The 16,125-nt window shown below is 41.3% G+C and overlaps 1 protein-coding gene across 2 annotated transcripts in view; it reads right to left on the bottom strand.

Annotated features, from left to right (window-relative positions):
- Positions 1-3,497: 3,497 nt before the first annotated feature.
- LOC117679801 (patatin-like phospholipase domain-containing protein 2) overlaps positions 3,498-16,125 on the bottom strand; it is a 41,015-nt gene continuing 28,387 nt past the window's right edge. The window contains exons 5-10 of one of the 2 annotated variants that reach the window (XM_060684137.2): positions 15,937-15,997; positions 11,920-12,135; positions 10,066-10,198; positions 8,899-9,015; positions 7,926-8,042; positions 3,498-6,415 (exon numbers count right to left, since the gene is read on the bottom strand). In XM_060684137.2, coding sequence (XP_060540120.2) covers positions 6,130-6,415; positions 7,926-8,042; positions 8,899-9,015; positions 10,066-10,198; positions 11,920-12,135; positions 15,937-15,997 — 930 coding nt within the window. In that variant the 3' untranslated portion in view covers positions 3,498-6,129. The remainder of the gene's footprint in view (positions 6,416-7,925; positions 8,043-8,898; positions 9,016-10,065; positions 10,199-11,919; positions 12,136-15,936; positions 15,998-16,125) is intronic. The other variant, XM_034442016.3, reaches the window with a different exon arrangement.

Below are 16,125 nucleotides of genomic sequence, written 5' to 3'. Positions count from 1 at the left end.
CAGGAATGTATTTTTTCAAACTTGGCAATGTTAAGTCTCACAATTCCTAAAACAAAAAAACTGACCACTTCATGTTGCAGCCTTACTAAAGGCTGGCGGATGATAAGAGTCAGGGCCCTCCTTCCTTGCAAGATTTTGCTTCTCCCTTTTTGGAGACGAGGCAATGACTCTGCTCCTTGAAGATCCTTGAAGATGGATGACCTACCACCCCTAACCATCTCTTTTGAAAGCTTAACATGCCCAAATCTTTTCACCATTCCTCAGAGGGCTTAGTTTTCTCACCCGTCACTATCTTCTTTGCCTTTCTCAAAACATTATTCCAATTTATCCTTGTTATTTTTGACTCTGGTGCTCCTCACATTTCCCGGTGGGATCCAACCAAGGCAGAATGGATTAATTAGCACCCATAAACTCTGGACTTTATGCTCCTGTTAATGCAGCCCAAGATAGCACTGGCATTTTTAACAACTACATCACACTGCTGGTTCATGTTTAACTGGGGGTCAACAAAGTCCCACTACTAAGCCAAGTCTTCCCCATCCTTATCTTTTTTCCTGCCCAGCTGCAAAACACTCCATATCAGATTAGCGGATCAAATCTCACCGGCTCAAAGTTGACCCAGCCTTCCATCCTTCCGAGGTGAGTAAAATGAGGACCCGAATTGTTGGGGGCAATATGCTATTTAGTATACTGTCTTTGGTGTAAGCCGCCCAGAGTCCTCAGAGAGTGGGCGGCATAGAAATATGACAAATAAATAAATAAATATCTTTCTTATTAAATGCCATCATATTTATTTTGGCTGTCAGTTGAATCCTTCCTAGACCTTTTTTGAGTCCTGAAAGGCCACCTGTCTCGGCTTTGTGTCACCTGTCAACTTTTTATATGCCCCCTCAACTCCCTCATCCAAGCTCATTGAAAACATGCAGAATAGAAGTCCATTGGCCTTCCATGTTATGCTCTGAAGATCACTCACAGGTGTTTCATTCTCTGAGTGCTCCATTCAGCCAACCACGTGTCCTTCTCACCGCATCATTTGGCCATATTTTACCCATTTGCCACATTTTGAAGGAGAATGTAATGAATCACTCCATCTAAAGCCTTGCTTAGATCTACAAATACTATTGAGGGATGCGGTTGGCTCAGTGGCTAAGACGCTGAGCTTGTCCATCAAAAGGTCGGCAGGTCAGCGGTTCAAATCCCTAGTGCCACGTAATGGGGTGAGCTTGTCCCAGCTTCTGCCAACCTAGCAGTTCGAAAGCACGTAAAAAATGCAAGTAGAAAAATAGGGACCACCTTTGGTAGGAAGGTAACAGCGTTCCATGCGCCTTTGACGTTGAGTCATGCCGGCCACATAACCACGGAGACGTCTTTGGACAGCGATGGCTCTTCAGCTTTGAAATGGAGATGAGCACCGCCCCCTAGAGTCAGGAATAACTAGCACATATGTGAGAGGGGAATCTTTACGTTTACCTTTTACCTTATAGATACTATGGCTGCAGCATTGCCCCAAGCCACTTAGCTAGTCACTCTATCAAAAGAAGAGGATAAAGTTAATCTGACAGAATGTCTACATGAAAGATCTATGCTCATTCTTGCTGGTAGCACTTCGTCACTCCAAAGGTCCTCTTCCTTCTACCTTTTGAAAATTAGGAAGACACTTTCTCTCCTCCAATCTTCTGGGACCTCATTGGTCCTTCAGGAATTCTCCAGGATTTCTAAGAGTGATACTTGAGTCATTTCTTCTAGTCCTTCAAGCATCTGGTCCTGAAGACTTGAATTCGTTTAAATTAGCCAAGTCCTCTCTTAGTCCCTTCTTGTGTGTTTCCTAAACTTCAATTTCCTCCTTCTCTTAGCAACATAAGGATCACCAGCCGGTTCCCCATTTCCCTTCTGAGGTATGAAGTTCTGCCTTCTCATTTTGATTATTTCCCATGATAGACCCATATAATCTTTGGCTTTTATTTCTATTTTATGAAAAGTAGCCTTGTTTTTGTAACTGCTCCAGTTTCAGTTCATTCTGTGCACCAGCCATTTTGAAAGTACTTCTATAGTTTCCGAAGACTACTTATTCTTCTTTGTTGATGTGCCCCTATTTCTTGTATTTTTCCTCTTTTAAGCTTTTTAGGGTTTTATTTGATAAGGTTGTGGTGCGGTGGCTAGAGGTGGAGCTCTCGCCTCACAATCAGGAGGCTGTGAGTTTGATCCTAGGTAGAGCAGGGGTGAAATCCAGCAGGTTCTGACAGGTTCTGGAGAACCGGTAGCGGAAATTTTGAGTTCAGAGAACCAGTAAATACCACCTCTGGCTGGCCCCAGGGTGGGGTGGGAATGGAGATTTTGCAATATCCTTCCCCTGGAGTGGGGAAGGAATGGAGATTTTACAGTATCCTTCCCCTGCCACGCCCACCGAGGCACGCCCACAGAACCGGTAGTAAAAAAAATTGAATTTCATCACTGAAGTAGAGGCAGATATTTCTCTCTCTTGGCAGACGGAGAATAAATCTGCTGAAAAAACCTCTTCATTGGTGACAGGAAGGGCATCCGGCCACTGGCCAGTAACACTCCGGCCAGTAACACTCAGCTCCATTCAGTTGCCCAGATTCCACCCCGCAAGGGATTAAGAGGAGGATGATTTATAATAAAGTTCCAAAACTTTCTGGAGCCATACATTCTACCAATTCAAAATTGTACTTAAAGGCTTTGTGGTTGATATGATGCTTATACTTCAGTTTCACACTAATAAAGCTTTTTTCCAAGTTGGGTTTGGCTTCTGATGATTTCATGGATACATCCCTGTATATTTTCATGGTCACAGAATGGAATTGTTCTCTCGAGACATAATTTCAACTTCTCAGTCTAATCTAAACCGTTGAATTTCCTGAACACTTAGCGTGAGAGGTTCAACTTTGCTGAATTATTGGAAGCCAAGATCACCAGAAATCTGGAATGCTTTATTCCCAAATCATAGCATCTCTAAATATTGTTACTTATTTTATTGAAGGTAATCTATGTACAATAAGGCTACTATTTTGTGTTCCATTTACTACAAACTGCAGCTAAACAATTTTGCTCTGAACCATTTACCTATTCAATGTCTCCTATAAATTCATTTTTAATAGTTTTCTGTGTTCCATTTGCCGCAGCCTGCATTTTCTTTTCAACGCTTTAAAAAATAAAGACGTTTTGACAAATTTAGAAAGAACTCTGAACCCAGATAATTACTGAAGGAGAGCTATAATCCTTTTGTGTATATGCACATGGATTTTGCATTAAGTTTAACACCTCCACCTTGCCTCCCCACCAAAATGTCTGTGTTTAAGGACCACTCAGAATACGATTCATAAAATGTTAAAACAAAGCCAAATACTCTGCATGGGTTTTACGTTTTCCAGTCATTTGAATTTTTTATGAAAAGGATTAGATTTCATAAACTGTTATTTGTATTTGTTAAATCACTGTGAAAAAAGGGAAGAGGAATTATAGAAAGGAACACTTTACCATTTGTGAAGTAATTTTTTTTATTCTTATGAGTAAAAAATTGCTCATAGAAACACAATGTTTACTGCTTTGACAATGAGTGAAATGTCAACTTGCAGCATTATAAACAATTAAAACGGTACAGAAATGCAGTATATTCATAGATCACCTCATAAAGCGGTTCTATCCAGCAATTAAGCATTTGGCTTGTGATAATGAACAAAACACAGTGATCACCAAAACACAGCATCTCTTTATTCTGCTTCTTTAAAAACACTGCTGATTGCAGAAATATAACAAATAGTTCATTTTGGAAATACAATAAAAGTTTAGGAAAATAAGTATGACCAGCTGTCACACAAAACAGTACTTCGGCACTGGCTAAAAATAGCACCAGAAGAATATAAATAAGTCTGTGTCCATGCTATTAAACGTTTTAACACTCTGAAAAAACTGTTTTAACTACATTTCATTCCACTCCTCTCCACTCAGCATTACTTAGATTTTCTTTAAAATGCCAAAAAGAAAAACACTCTTAAAGATTAGGTATTTTGTCAAAATAAAACCTGCTAAAAAGTCGACAATGAATTTGAAATAAATAAAAGCAGCTAGTTGGGTTCCTTTGGGGATATTATTCTCCGCTTAATTTGTAACAAGTCTCCAACCTAACTCCAACCTTAGAAGAAAATAGTCTAATAAGGGATTGCCATTACTGACACTTAAACCCATTGCAGTGCCAAAGTTCAGAGCTGGTAAATTACCCATAGCAAAAGTCTGATTTCCCAAAATACAATTTTAATATTGTGCACCATGTTCAAGAATTCCTGTCACTTTATGCAGCAAATACTGACACACAAAGTATGAAGTACCGTATTCCAAAGAAATTATTGAATCCATTTGAAATAGGGCTGATTTATGATGGCACATTATTGTCGCTTCCTACTATTATTGAAAATTAAGGCTTAAGTTGCATGCGTGTTCATAAAACCTGGACTGAATAATGTATGGATTTTATTTATAATTTAAATTTAAAAGGAAGAAAATGCAGAAATCATATGAGTTTCCTGTTCTGAATGCCTTCGCTCATTTCTTGTTCTGAGGTAAATCAAGTTAATAAATTAATATCTATAAATTCCAAATCGCATTATAGATTTCTATTACTTTCTCCTGTTAAGGAAACTGAACAATATATTTCTTAGTGACATCTGCTCTCAAGCTCACTAAGATAATAAATGTAATTTTTTAAAAACCCTGCATCTCTCTTCCACCAATGAATTATTTTGTATGGTTCATTTTATTCATTTGAATTAAAGATATCTAGATGTAGAGTCTACATCATTCACAAAAAGTAAAATGCTGGTTTAGATACAACACTCCAGAGCGGTGTTTCTCAACTCTTGACAATTTTAAGACATGTGGACTTCAACTTCCAGAATCCCCCAGTCCACGTATCTTAAAAGTTGCCAAGGTTAAGAAAACACATCTGTTGTAGGACATTCATAGATGGGTGGACTTCAACTCCCAGAATTCTCAGTAAAGATTATGCTGCTTGGGAATTCTGGGAAATGAATCTACACTTTTGGAGGGCTTCCATTTTAAGGTGGCATGTTTAGTGAACTTCAAGGACAAAAAAAATACCAGATGAAAGCCTCTCTGGCAGTAAAAGTGTGTGTGTGCTTGTGTGTTGTGTGTTTTTAGGAGATTTTGGAGAGCCCCCCACCCCCATCCCAAATTAGAAAATCCTTTGCTTTCCTTGTGGCAATCAAGGAGTTTCAAATTTTAAAAAAAGTGATTCATTCCATTAATCCTGAGATTAATTTCAGGAAAAGTCCAATAAAAAGAGTAGAAATTGGGACATCTAGAAATTCTTCAACATCCCCTATATTAATATTAATAATATAAACAATACATTTTTAATGAAAAATAAGTTTTTTCCCCCGTTTAAAAAATAAGGGTATCGAACATCGTTTCTTTCTGCTCCCCATCTGCCTACTTGTAGTATCCTCTTCATTCTGAATGATACTCTCTGCCAGGTACGTCAAGTTAAAAAAAGGAGCTCCTCAAAGGCCCTGTATTCTCGATCTCTTTAAGTAGGAGATGTGTAGTTCCACACAAGTGCAGGGGAAAAAAACCTTTTAAAAAAGTCACACAAGAGCTACAGATCTTGCTGTAAAAATTATTTTTTTTAAAACAAAAAAAAAAAGTTAATATCGTGCTACAAATGCTTATCCCAATATAAAACCATCAACAGAGATGTAGATTGTCTTCCTGCTGAATTTTTTTCATTTTCATTTGGGGGCAATAATGCTCTATTTTGTGTTTCGGCTTTTTCAACCCTTTGTCCACTATCCAGAAACTAGACAAGAAGCCTACATGCCTTGAAGCCAGAAAAGATGCCTCAAAGGCAACCGAGTTGTAAACAAAGACTTCCTAAAGTTGTGTTTCCCAACCTCAGCAACTTTCAGATGGGTGGGCTTCAACTCCCAGAATTCAGATGTAGTAAGTACGGTGCTGAATTGAAGTCCAGTTCCACTTAGCACCTCAAAGTTGCTCAGATCGAGAAGCAGCATCCTAAAGATTGTTTGGCCAAGTGCTAGCAGAACACATACCTCAAAGGTGTGAATTTCCCTGCCTAAATGTCGTAGCCCCCCCAAGCTAATCTTCAGAGACAGAATAAAAACTTTTCTCAGAGGAGGAGTCAATATCCGTAGACATTCCAGATGTTTCGGTGTCCATGAAAAAGGAAGCGACAGAATCAGAGATGTCGGAATTACTAACTGCACCCTTCTCCTTCATCAAGTCTTCGCAATAGGGGAGACTCCAGAGCCATTCTTCAAGATTGGGGGACGAGTGAGAGGCTTTAGGAGGTGGGTAGGACAGATGAAGGCAAGGCTTCCCTGGGGCCGTCTGGCATTTTCGAAGCAAGATTTCACTTACTTTGCTGCAAGAACAAGAAATAATCATTAGTAAGTCTTGGAATTGTTTTTAATGGGAGAAATAACAGAATGACAGAGTTGGAAGAGCCGTTGGAGGCCTTTCCCTCTGCTCAAGCAGTAGACCCTATGCCGGTAATGGCTAACCTTTTAGACACCGAGTGCCCAAACTGTGCCCGCATGCCCAAACTGAAAGATGCGAGACTGCACATGTGCGGACATGCGCAGTTGCATGCGTGAATATGCACATGCAGACATGTGCACATGCACAGCGAAGACCTGAAGATTAGCTAGCTGGCTGGCAGGAGGCGGGGCATCCCAACACCGTCAGCGCAGCAAGAGGCAAGATCTTTTTCTTGAGTGAGCTTCTGTTTTGTCGTTTGCAGGGAAACAGAAGCTCACGAAAGAAACGCCACGGAGATCTGACCTGGGGCAACGGCGTGCGTGCCAGCAGAGAGGGCTCTACGTGCCACTTCTGGAATGCGTGCCATAGGTTCTCCATCACGGCCCTATGCTGTTCAAGACAAATGGCTGTCCAGACTCTTCTTGGAAACCTCCAGTGATGGAGCACCCACAATCTTTGAAGGAAACCCATCCCACCGATTAATTGTTCTGTCAGACAGTTCCTCCTTAGTTCTAGGTGGATTCTCTCTTTCATATTCTTCCACACATTACTTCTTTTCCTGACCTCTGGAACTCTGGAGAATAAGCCAACCTCCTCTTCACTGTGTTAGCCTCTCAGACATTGGTCAATAGTACACTGCTATCATGTCACCCCAGTCTTTCTTTTCATTAGACTAAAAGGTACAGGTTCCCCTCGCACATATGTGCGTCATATTCCCCTCGCTAGTTGTTCCTGACTCTAGGGGGCAGTGCTCATCTCCGTTTCAAAGCCGAAGAGCCAGCGCTGTCCGAAGATGTCTCTGTGGTCATGTGGCCGGCATGACTAAATGTCAAAGGCGCACGGACTGCTGTTACCTTCCCACCAAAGTGGTCCCTATTTTTCTACTTGCATTTTTTACGTGCTTTTGAACTGCTAGGTTGGCAGAAGCTGGGACAAGTAACGGGAGCTCACTCCATTATGCAGCACTAGGGATTCGAACCGCTGAACTGTCGACCTTTCCATCAACAAGCTCAGCATCTTAGCTATTGAGCCACCACGTCCCTTTTACATACCCAATTCCTTCCTGCATTCTTCATATGTTTTAGCCCCCAATCGCCTAATCATCTTTGCTGTTTTTCTCTGCGCTCTTTCTTGCATTCTTTAAACATTACGTTTTTCTTTAAATAGAGAATCTGTAGCCATTTAGAACAGGCAAAACGGCACGGCAAAGTGGAAGAGAAGCTGCAGTACATCACCAAGGAATTACTCAAAATGGAGTTAATTCCTACCTCCACCCCCATCATTTCAGGTGGAGAAAATGATATCGTCATACACATTTTCTGGAGATTGTCCAATTCCATTATGCTCTCTAAAATATTTTTCCTGTGCTTGGCCAAAGAAGCAGCCAAACATACCTTGGGGTCTTCAGGAGCTCTTTCATTGCTCGGCCATAGATTGAACCCATCATTTGGGAAAGCTGCCCCTGCATCCATCGCACATCCTCAGGGATGTCAGGAAACCACTGGACCAATCTGCAATCAAGAGAAAGGAAGCGGTTCTTGAAAACAAAGTAGTTCAGGACTTCTTTTTAAAATGTTCACCCAAAACATCTCCTTTCCTGGTATCAGCTAAATTTTTATAAGGAAAGAAGTACCATATTTTTCAGACTATAAGATGCAGCAGAGTATGACACAATAAGATTTCAGAGAGGAAAACAAGAAAAAAAAATAAGTTTTTGGCCTCCTCGCATCCGGTTTTTGCCCTCCCCAGGTGCTAGGAGTGCTCTGCAGGCCTCCCAAACATTCTGCACGTTTTGCAAAAAACGGGACCATTTTTGGCATTTTTGGCAAAAACCGGACGTGCAGGGCAGGGTTTCGGGAGGCCAAAAATGGCCGTATTCAGTCTATAAGACGCACCGACATTTCCACCCTCTTTTAAGGGGGGAAAAAGTGTCTTATACTCTGAAAAGTACAGTATTTATTGTTTTGTTTTTTTAAATTCTGTATTAAAAACAAAAGAATTTAAAAAGTATTTAATTCTGTTTTAAAAGTAAAAATAACAAAAGGGTGAGATTTTCATAGGTGCATTCCTGCCAGGTGCAAATAATTGACCTAAATAGATATTAAGGCTGTGACTAAAACATAGGTATGGGATTTTTTAAAAAGTATATACATAATATGTTTATTTATGAAGTTGAACACAAAAAAAAAACCTCAGGAAAATGCATATATTTGTGATTCTCCTGTTACTGGTAAATATAAACTGTATACACATTATACATTTGATAGCAATAGCAATAACTTATATATCGCTTCACAGAGCTTTACAGTCTTCTCTAAGCGGTTTACAGAGTCAGCCCCCAACAATCTGGGTCCTCATTTTACCAACCTTGGAAGGATGGAAGACTTGAGCCTGGTGAAATTCGAACTGCCAAATTGTAGACAGCTGGCAGTCAGCAGAAGTAGCCTGCAGTACTGCTTTCTAACCACTGCGCCACCACATGTTCTTATAAGTACAAACAGGAATTAAGAGAGAGTAATACAAACCAAAGACCAATCCACTCTCAGCCATGAACTCACAAGATGGCAAGTTTTCTTATTGTTAAGACCTGTGAGCTCAATGGGCTTACTCCAGGGGTGGTATTCACTTATCTTTGCCACCAATTCACAAATGTGAGTGCGCACATGCATTACGTCCAGGCGGATGGGCGGAGCTTCCCACCGCCGCTACCGGTTTGCCCAAACTGGATAGAACCAGCTGAATACCACCACTGTCTTACTCTTAAATAGGTTTACATTACAAACAAGCTATGAGCAACTTTCTTCTAGCTCAGGGGTGTCAAACTCAAGGCTCGGGGGCCGGCCCGCGAGGTGCTTAGATCTGGCCCAAGGAGCCGCCTAGAAAACAGCAAAGGACCAGCCCACAGTGCCTTTGCCAGCAAAAACGGAGCTCCATTTTTGCTGGCATGGGGTTTCAGGAGGCCGTCACAGCCGAAAATGGAGCTCAGGAGCCTGTTTTCGCTGTCAGAGCGTTCAAGCCACCAGAGGAGCCCCCGAAACGAGTGATGTTGAGCTGGCCATGCCCGCCCTTGCCACGCCCACCCACCCACCCGGCCTCCCCGGGGTCAAACACACCCCTGATGCAGCCTCAATGAAATCGAGTTTGACACCCCTGCTCTAGGCTCAAGAACATCATTTATTTGCAACATATAGAGAACCAGTTTATAAGATGCTGGACTAGAAACACTGAGACAATGAGTTCTCATCTTCAAACCTAGGCAAGAAACCAGGTTTATCAGCCTCATCCACCCCACAGGGTTGTTGTTATGGGGAAAAATAGGAAGACAGACCATTATGTACACTGCCTGCAGTTGCATAAAATGAAGGTGGGATATAAATCTAGCAAATAGATAAATAAATATATTTAACCTGCAAGGTATTTTGGACATCTGTAAGAAAATCTGCCTCAAAGCGAATAAGGAAATTTTTTTGGAAGAATAACCCAGATGTAAACTTTATATCTTGAACATTTGGAAATTAGATCATATACACTCACCTTATGGCCACAAAGAAGGCAGACTCAACCGGTAAAGTGTACGGTAGCATCATGTAGGACATTAGTCGCATGGGAAGAAATTTTGAAAGTTGAGCGTAGAGTCCACTTTTTTCTTTACAAGCCTCTTGTAATGCTGTAAAATTTAAATCATCAGAATTGAATTCATTCATGGACGATCAAGCAAGAACAAATATGGCTAGGACATCATCAACTTTTTCTCATCTGAAATGACCGAGTAGGACCCTCTAGTATTCTAATAGCACTTAAGATTTATATACCGCTTTACAGTCCTCTCTAAGCCGTTTACAGAGTCAACCTATTGCCCCCAACAATTTGGGTCCTCATTTAATCCACCTCTGAAGGATGGAAGGCTGAGTCAATCTTGAGCCTGGTGAGATTTGAACTGCCAAATTGCAGGCAGCTGGCAGTCAGCGGAGGTAGCCTGCAGTACTGCACTCTAACCACTGCGCCACCGTGGCTCATAATCAGGTTATCATCAAATTACATTTTGCTTTATACAACTTCTCATTCATTTTAGTCCTCTTTTACTGGGAATCAATAACCACAAATTCCCTGAGTCAAGAGACTCTGGATCATTCTAGCATTGTGAATTAAAGACATTGGATTACCTCAGTTTGTCTAATCTCTAACTAAAATGGATTCATAGAAAAATCATTCTGTGACACCAGGAAGCCAATTTGGGCTGTCAAGAGGCTTGACACTCTGCACATCTAAATCATCCAATAGTTCCAGCCAAAATTAACTTAAAATCAACATGTCTTCCCACAATATCTAGATGACAAATGAATCACAAACAGTATAAAGGGGGATGGTTAATCTAGTTTATTCGATTATATGTTTATTTTGCCCCCCTTTTCTGGAACATTCAGCAACCAAAATTCATCAGTGCAAAATGGATGACATTCACCAATGTAAATTTTGAAACAAAATTTTTCAAGTACCGTATTTTTCGGAGTATAAGACGCACCTTAGTTTTTGTGGAGGAAAATAAGAAAAAAGCTGATTGGTAGGTGGATTGGTCTCCCGGAATACCCCCAATCAGCTGTTCCCAGAGGTGAATTTTAACAACAGTTTCCTTGGTTGTCAGTTCTGTGCCTTGTTTTTTTTTCCTGCCTCTGAAACTTCTAAAACTCTGTTTCAGAAAAAACTTTTTTTTCTGCCTCTGAAAACCTCCGAAACAGAGCTACAGAAAAAAAAGGCTTTTTTTCTGAAGCTCTGTTTGGAGGCTTTTTTTCTGAAGCTTCTTTCAGAGGCTTTTTTTCTGAAGGACTATCTGTACTCTGTTCAATCTCCTTTCTTTGGTATTGGTATGTAGATTAACCTCTTCCGGATCTGTTGGTAATTGTGTCATTCTCCAGATTTGTTAGCATATTTGGTTAGAACCTTTGCTGATTCTTCTTTTGTTGCTTGCCATATTATTTTAGATAAAAGCTTTTCTGAGGTTTTTTTTCTGAAGCTTCTTTCAGAGGCTTCTTTCAGCCTCTGAAATCTCTGTTTGCGAGGCTGGGCGGGGCTACATTTGGAGTATAAGACGTACCCAGATTTTCACCCTCTTTACTGGGAGAAAAAGGTACGTCATACTCCAAAAGTACGGTAAATTAATTCATGAAACCTTCAAAGCAGCCCCTTGAATGGCTGCTTATACTTTTGGCCAGCTAAAGGTAATTGATAAATCTCTCCAGTCTTGTTTAGACAGTAAATTAAAACGCTTCAGTACAAATTAGGGGGAAATCAAACAAGCAGCACATTCTGTCTGGTCTCTGTGTATTAGTGCTAAAGAATTAAACATAGATTTTTGCAATAATTAATTAATTGGTTAATTTAGAATTTTACCTTTATGTAGTCTAGGCGGCAACTTCTCAAAGATAGACCCATCCAATGGCCAAGATGTTGCCTTTAGCTGATCAATAAATACTTTTTCATCTTGCATCTCTTTTTTGTCTTTATTTGCTGCATTTTTTTTATCACTGCAGCCTGAGATTTGAGAATATCCCAGATATTCCTGCTTGGTTAAGGCTACGTCGGCAGACACTGATTCTTGCAGAAAACCTTAATAAATAGATTTTTTTTAAAAACCAAGTACTTCTGCTATAAGTGACAGTATACAAAGCAAGCTAGATAAAATGCAGACAGTTTTAAAAAAACCACGAAGATTTTTCTAATCTTAATTTTCAAATCTTGGACTAAGAATGTATGGCTATTTGCAATTGTGTTGTAACTTCCACCAGCTTCTTCCAACTTTTAAAGCTGAGACATTCTTGCTAGCAAACGGCAATGAATTAGCAAACATTTCGTTTTATATCTTTATAGTTTTTATAGTTTTATATTTATTTTTGGTAAGACTTGGGTTGCTTAAAATGCCTATATTCACTGGATGAAAGTATCACAGGAAGAAAATTGCAACGCTACTTCCAACAGCGTACGTTCAATGGCAAATCTGTCAAATCGAATACAGGTAGCCCTCCAGTTACGACTCAATTGGGCCCAAAATTTATATTGCTCAGTGAAACATTTGTGAAATGAGTTTGTCCCATTTTATGACTTTTCTTGCCACGGCTGTTAAAGTGATTCACTGCATTTGTCGAGTTAGTAACCCGTTTGTTAAATTAATCTGGATTCCCCATTGACTTTGCTTTTCAGGTGTTCTGCCCCAGCTTCGGACCCCAAAGAACGCAGCACACACAAAGTCTGTACAAACCTGTTTACTAAATTAAATCAGCCTTTTTCAAACAGAGGATGTTAATTAACTTTCTTAACAGCCGCCAAGAATCCAAAGAATAAATAATTGTAATTTTACTAGAATTGGCAGAAAGCCCAGAAGCAATTTGCAGGAAACTGATAAGAGAACTAAGATCAAGACGCGAAGGAGAGTGAACGAAGTTGTTCCCTGCAAATTGCCTCAGTCGTCGTCCTTCCTTAAATAAGCTAAGGGAGTGGTCAATTAGCCCCAAGCCTTACTCTCGAGGAGACCTCCTCCTGAGGAGCCACTCCTGCCTTTTGGCAACTCTGCGTGCCCGTGCATTGAGAAGAGGCTCCTCCTCGTCTTCCTCTTCACTTATGGGAGCTTCTGGAGGTTCTGAAGGCCCTGGCTGAATCCCCGCCTCTGGCACCACATCTTCTCCAGCCTCCTCATTGTCCAACTCGAGTGCCAATTGCACAGGCTGCTGGTGCAGCACCACACCAGCCTCCTCGCTGTCAGAATCAGCTACTAGCTGCACAGGCCGCTGACGGGCCACAACAGAAGGTCACAAAAGTGGATCACGTGACCCCAGGGCACATGTAACCGTCGTAAGTATGAACCAATTGCCAACCATTGGAATTTTGATCATGTGACCAAGAGGATGCTGCAATGGTCGTAAGTGTGAAAAACGGCCACAAGTCACTTTTTTCAGAGCTGTTGTAACTTTGAATGGTCACTAAATGAACTGTTGTAAATTGAGGACTACCTGTACAGGTAATCCTCGACTGACAATTACAGTCGGAAGCAGAAATGGCATGGCTAAGCAAAGCAACTGTTAAGTAAATGATTTTACAACCATTTTTACCATGGTTGTAAAGCGAATCGCTGCTCTTATTAAGTGAATCATGCAGTCGTTTCGCGAAGCCAGCTTCCCTCCCTTTGACTTTGTTTGACGGAAGCTAGCTCGGAAGGTTGCAAACGATCCCAGAATAATGCAAACAACATAATTACACGCCAGTTGCCAAGCAATGGAAATCTGATCACATGGCAGTGGGGAATACTGTACATGCATATTTACAATACACTGTAAATATGAGGAATTGTCATGTCACTTTGCTCAGTGCCAATGTAATTGGAAATGGCTGCTAAACAAATGTTGGTAAATCAAGGACTACTTTTGTGTAGCTTGTGTTACACTCTTGTGTAACTCAGCCTGTGTTACTAACTCCCCCTGGTCAGAGTGTTTTCCGAATGAACCCCTGTTGTCTCTGGAGTGCGGAGTCCAATATTGCATTCTAACCACTGCGACACCATGGTTGATGGTGTAGGATGGGCCTCCAAACCCAAAATTGACATGCTCTGGTGCCTGCAGTGTGCCCCCTCCGAAGAGCTACCGGACAGGGCAGTAGCCAAGGGTGTGCTTCAGATCCTTTAGCAACGGGTTCACTGCCCCGTTGCTGGGTGGGTGTGGCAATGGTGGGCATGACCTAGTTGGCCGCCTGCACCATGGCGGGGGAGGTTTTTGCCCTCCCCAGCCTCCGGAGGCTTTCCTCGAGCCTCTGGGAGGGCGAAAACAGCTTTTCCCGGGCTCTGGAGTCCTTCCGGTGGGCCCGTTCTTTGCCCTCCCAGACCCTCTGTGCGGCCCCTGCACTTGGGGCCTGGGAGGGGTTGGGTGGGAGGGGCAGGGTGGGATGGGATTGGATGGGCATGGCCAGCCAGGGGTGGCATTTGGGGGTTCACCGAACCCCGGCACTTCTACATCAGGAGTAGCAGGCTCAGGACTCAGGCCTGCCTTCCCTCCCCTCCTCTCCTCGGCCAGTCCTCTGTCATCCCTATCCTGGCCATGGGTTTTTGGGGAGAGGCATATAGCCCATGCCTTATGGAATATTCTCTCCTTGGGAGATTCAAAGGTCCCCAATCCTGTTGGCTTTTTCAAAGTTTTAAAAATTTGGCTATATATCCAGGCCTGGGGCTCAGAACATGTTAAAGGTATAGTTACTTAGTTTTACTATTACAAGCAAATAGTTCATTTAGTGATTTGTTCAAAGTGACAATGGCAATGAAAAAAAAAGTGACATGACCATTTTTCAAAGTTACCACCTTTGTAGCAGTCCTTTGATCATGTGATCAAAATTCAGATGTGTGGCAATTGGTTCTCCCAGGGTCATGTGATCCCCTATTGTGACCATCTGACAAGCAAAGTCAATGGGGAATCCAGATTCACTGAACGACTGGGTGACAAGTGAGTAACAACTTCAGTGATTCATTCAACAACTCTGGCAGGAAAGAATGTAAAATGGGGCAAAACTCACTTAACAAATGTCTCACTTAACAACGGGAATTTTGGGCTCAATTGTGGTAGTATAAGTTGAGCACTACCTGTAATTGATTAATCATCATGGCTGCTGTTTGTGCCTTTTTGTTTAATTAATGGTTTTTATTGTTTTAATATTTTTAAATTTTAATTTTAGAATTGTAAGCCACCCAGTTACCTGGTTTAGTTGGATGGCTATAGAAAAGGAAGGAAGGAAGGGAGGGAGGGAGGGAGGGAGGGAGGGAGGGAGGGAAGGAAGAGAGGGAAGAAAAAAAGAAAGAAAAAGAAAGGAAAGGAAAGGAAAGGAAAGGAAAGGAAAGAAGGAAGGAAGGAAGGAAGGAAGGAAGGAAGGAAGGAAGGAAGGAAGGAAGGAAGGAAGGAAGAAAGAAAGAAAGAAAGAAAGAAAGAAAGAAAGAAAGAAAGAAAGAAAGAGAATGAATGGAAGAGTCCTATAGTTGGAACTTCAAGGGCCAGAGAGAAGTCTTCAAACTGAACCAGCAAAGTGTTAGAGGAGAAAAATGTTAAACCGAAGATAATCTACCACCTCCAATAGGAGCATCGCTCCAGGCCCAAATTTCCTGGAGATTTAAATTCAGCAAGAACCTTTGTTGGAGGATGTGTTCCTGAATGGAAGCAGAATGCAAAAATACTTTTTTTTAATGACTGAGGGTGCCATGTTGACTGTTGACTCCTAGCAACTAGACACAGTGTGGCCTTAGCCAACAGCATTCATCATACCTGAAGTAAAAATCAGATTTATTAAGAAATAGGTAAGAGACAAAAGCCCAAACTACATCTTGAAAGAGGGAAGCCCAAGACAGACAGTAAGTAAATAAATTTGAAAACAGTAACCTACCATTTTCTTTCAAAAATCTAAGAGCATCTGAATATCCTTGTTTGCAGAGTTCAGCTAGCAACTGAAAAAGAAATTTACAGAAAACTAGTTTAGTAAGTTTTAAAACTTGCGGAAAGAACACTTTACATACTTCATGCCACTTATATTCATGGAGAACTCATTTACTTCCACTGACAACCTGGTACGAAA

Source organism: Pantherophis guttatus, chromosome 7 (assembly GCF_059756535.1).
Source record: "Pantherophis guttatus breed Tessera chromosome 7, ASM5975653v1, whole genome shotgun sequence".
NCBI lineage: Eukaryota > Metazoa > Chordata > Lepidosauria > Squamata > Colubridae > Pantherophis > Pantherophis guttatus.
Note: the sequence above shows the minus strand (reverse complement) of the source record. Positions and strands in the feature narration are given on the sequence as shown.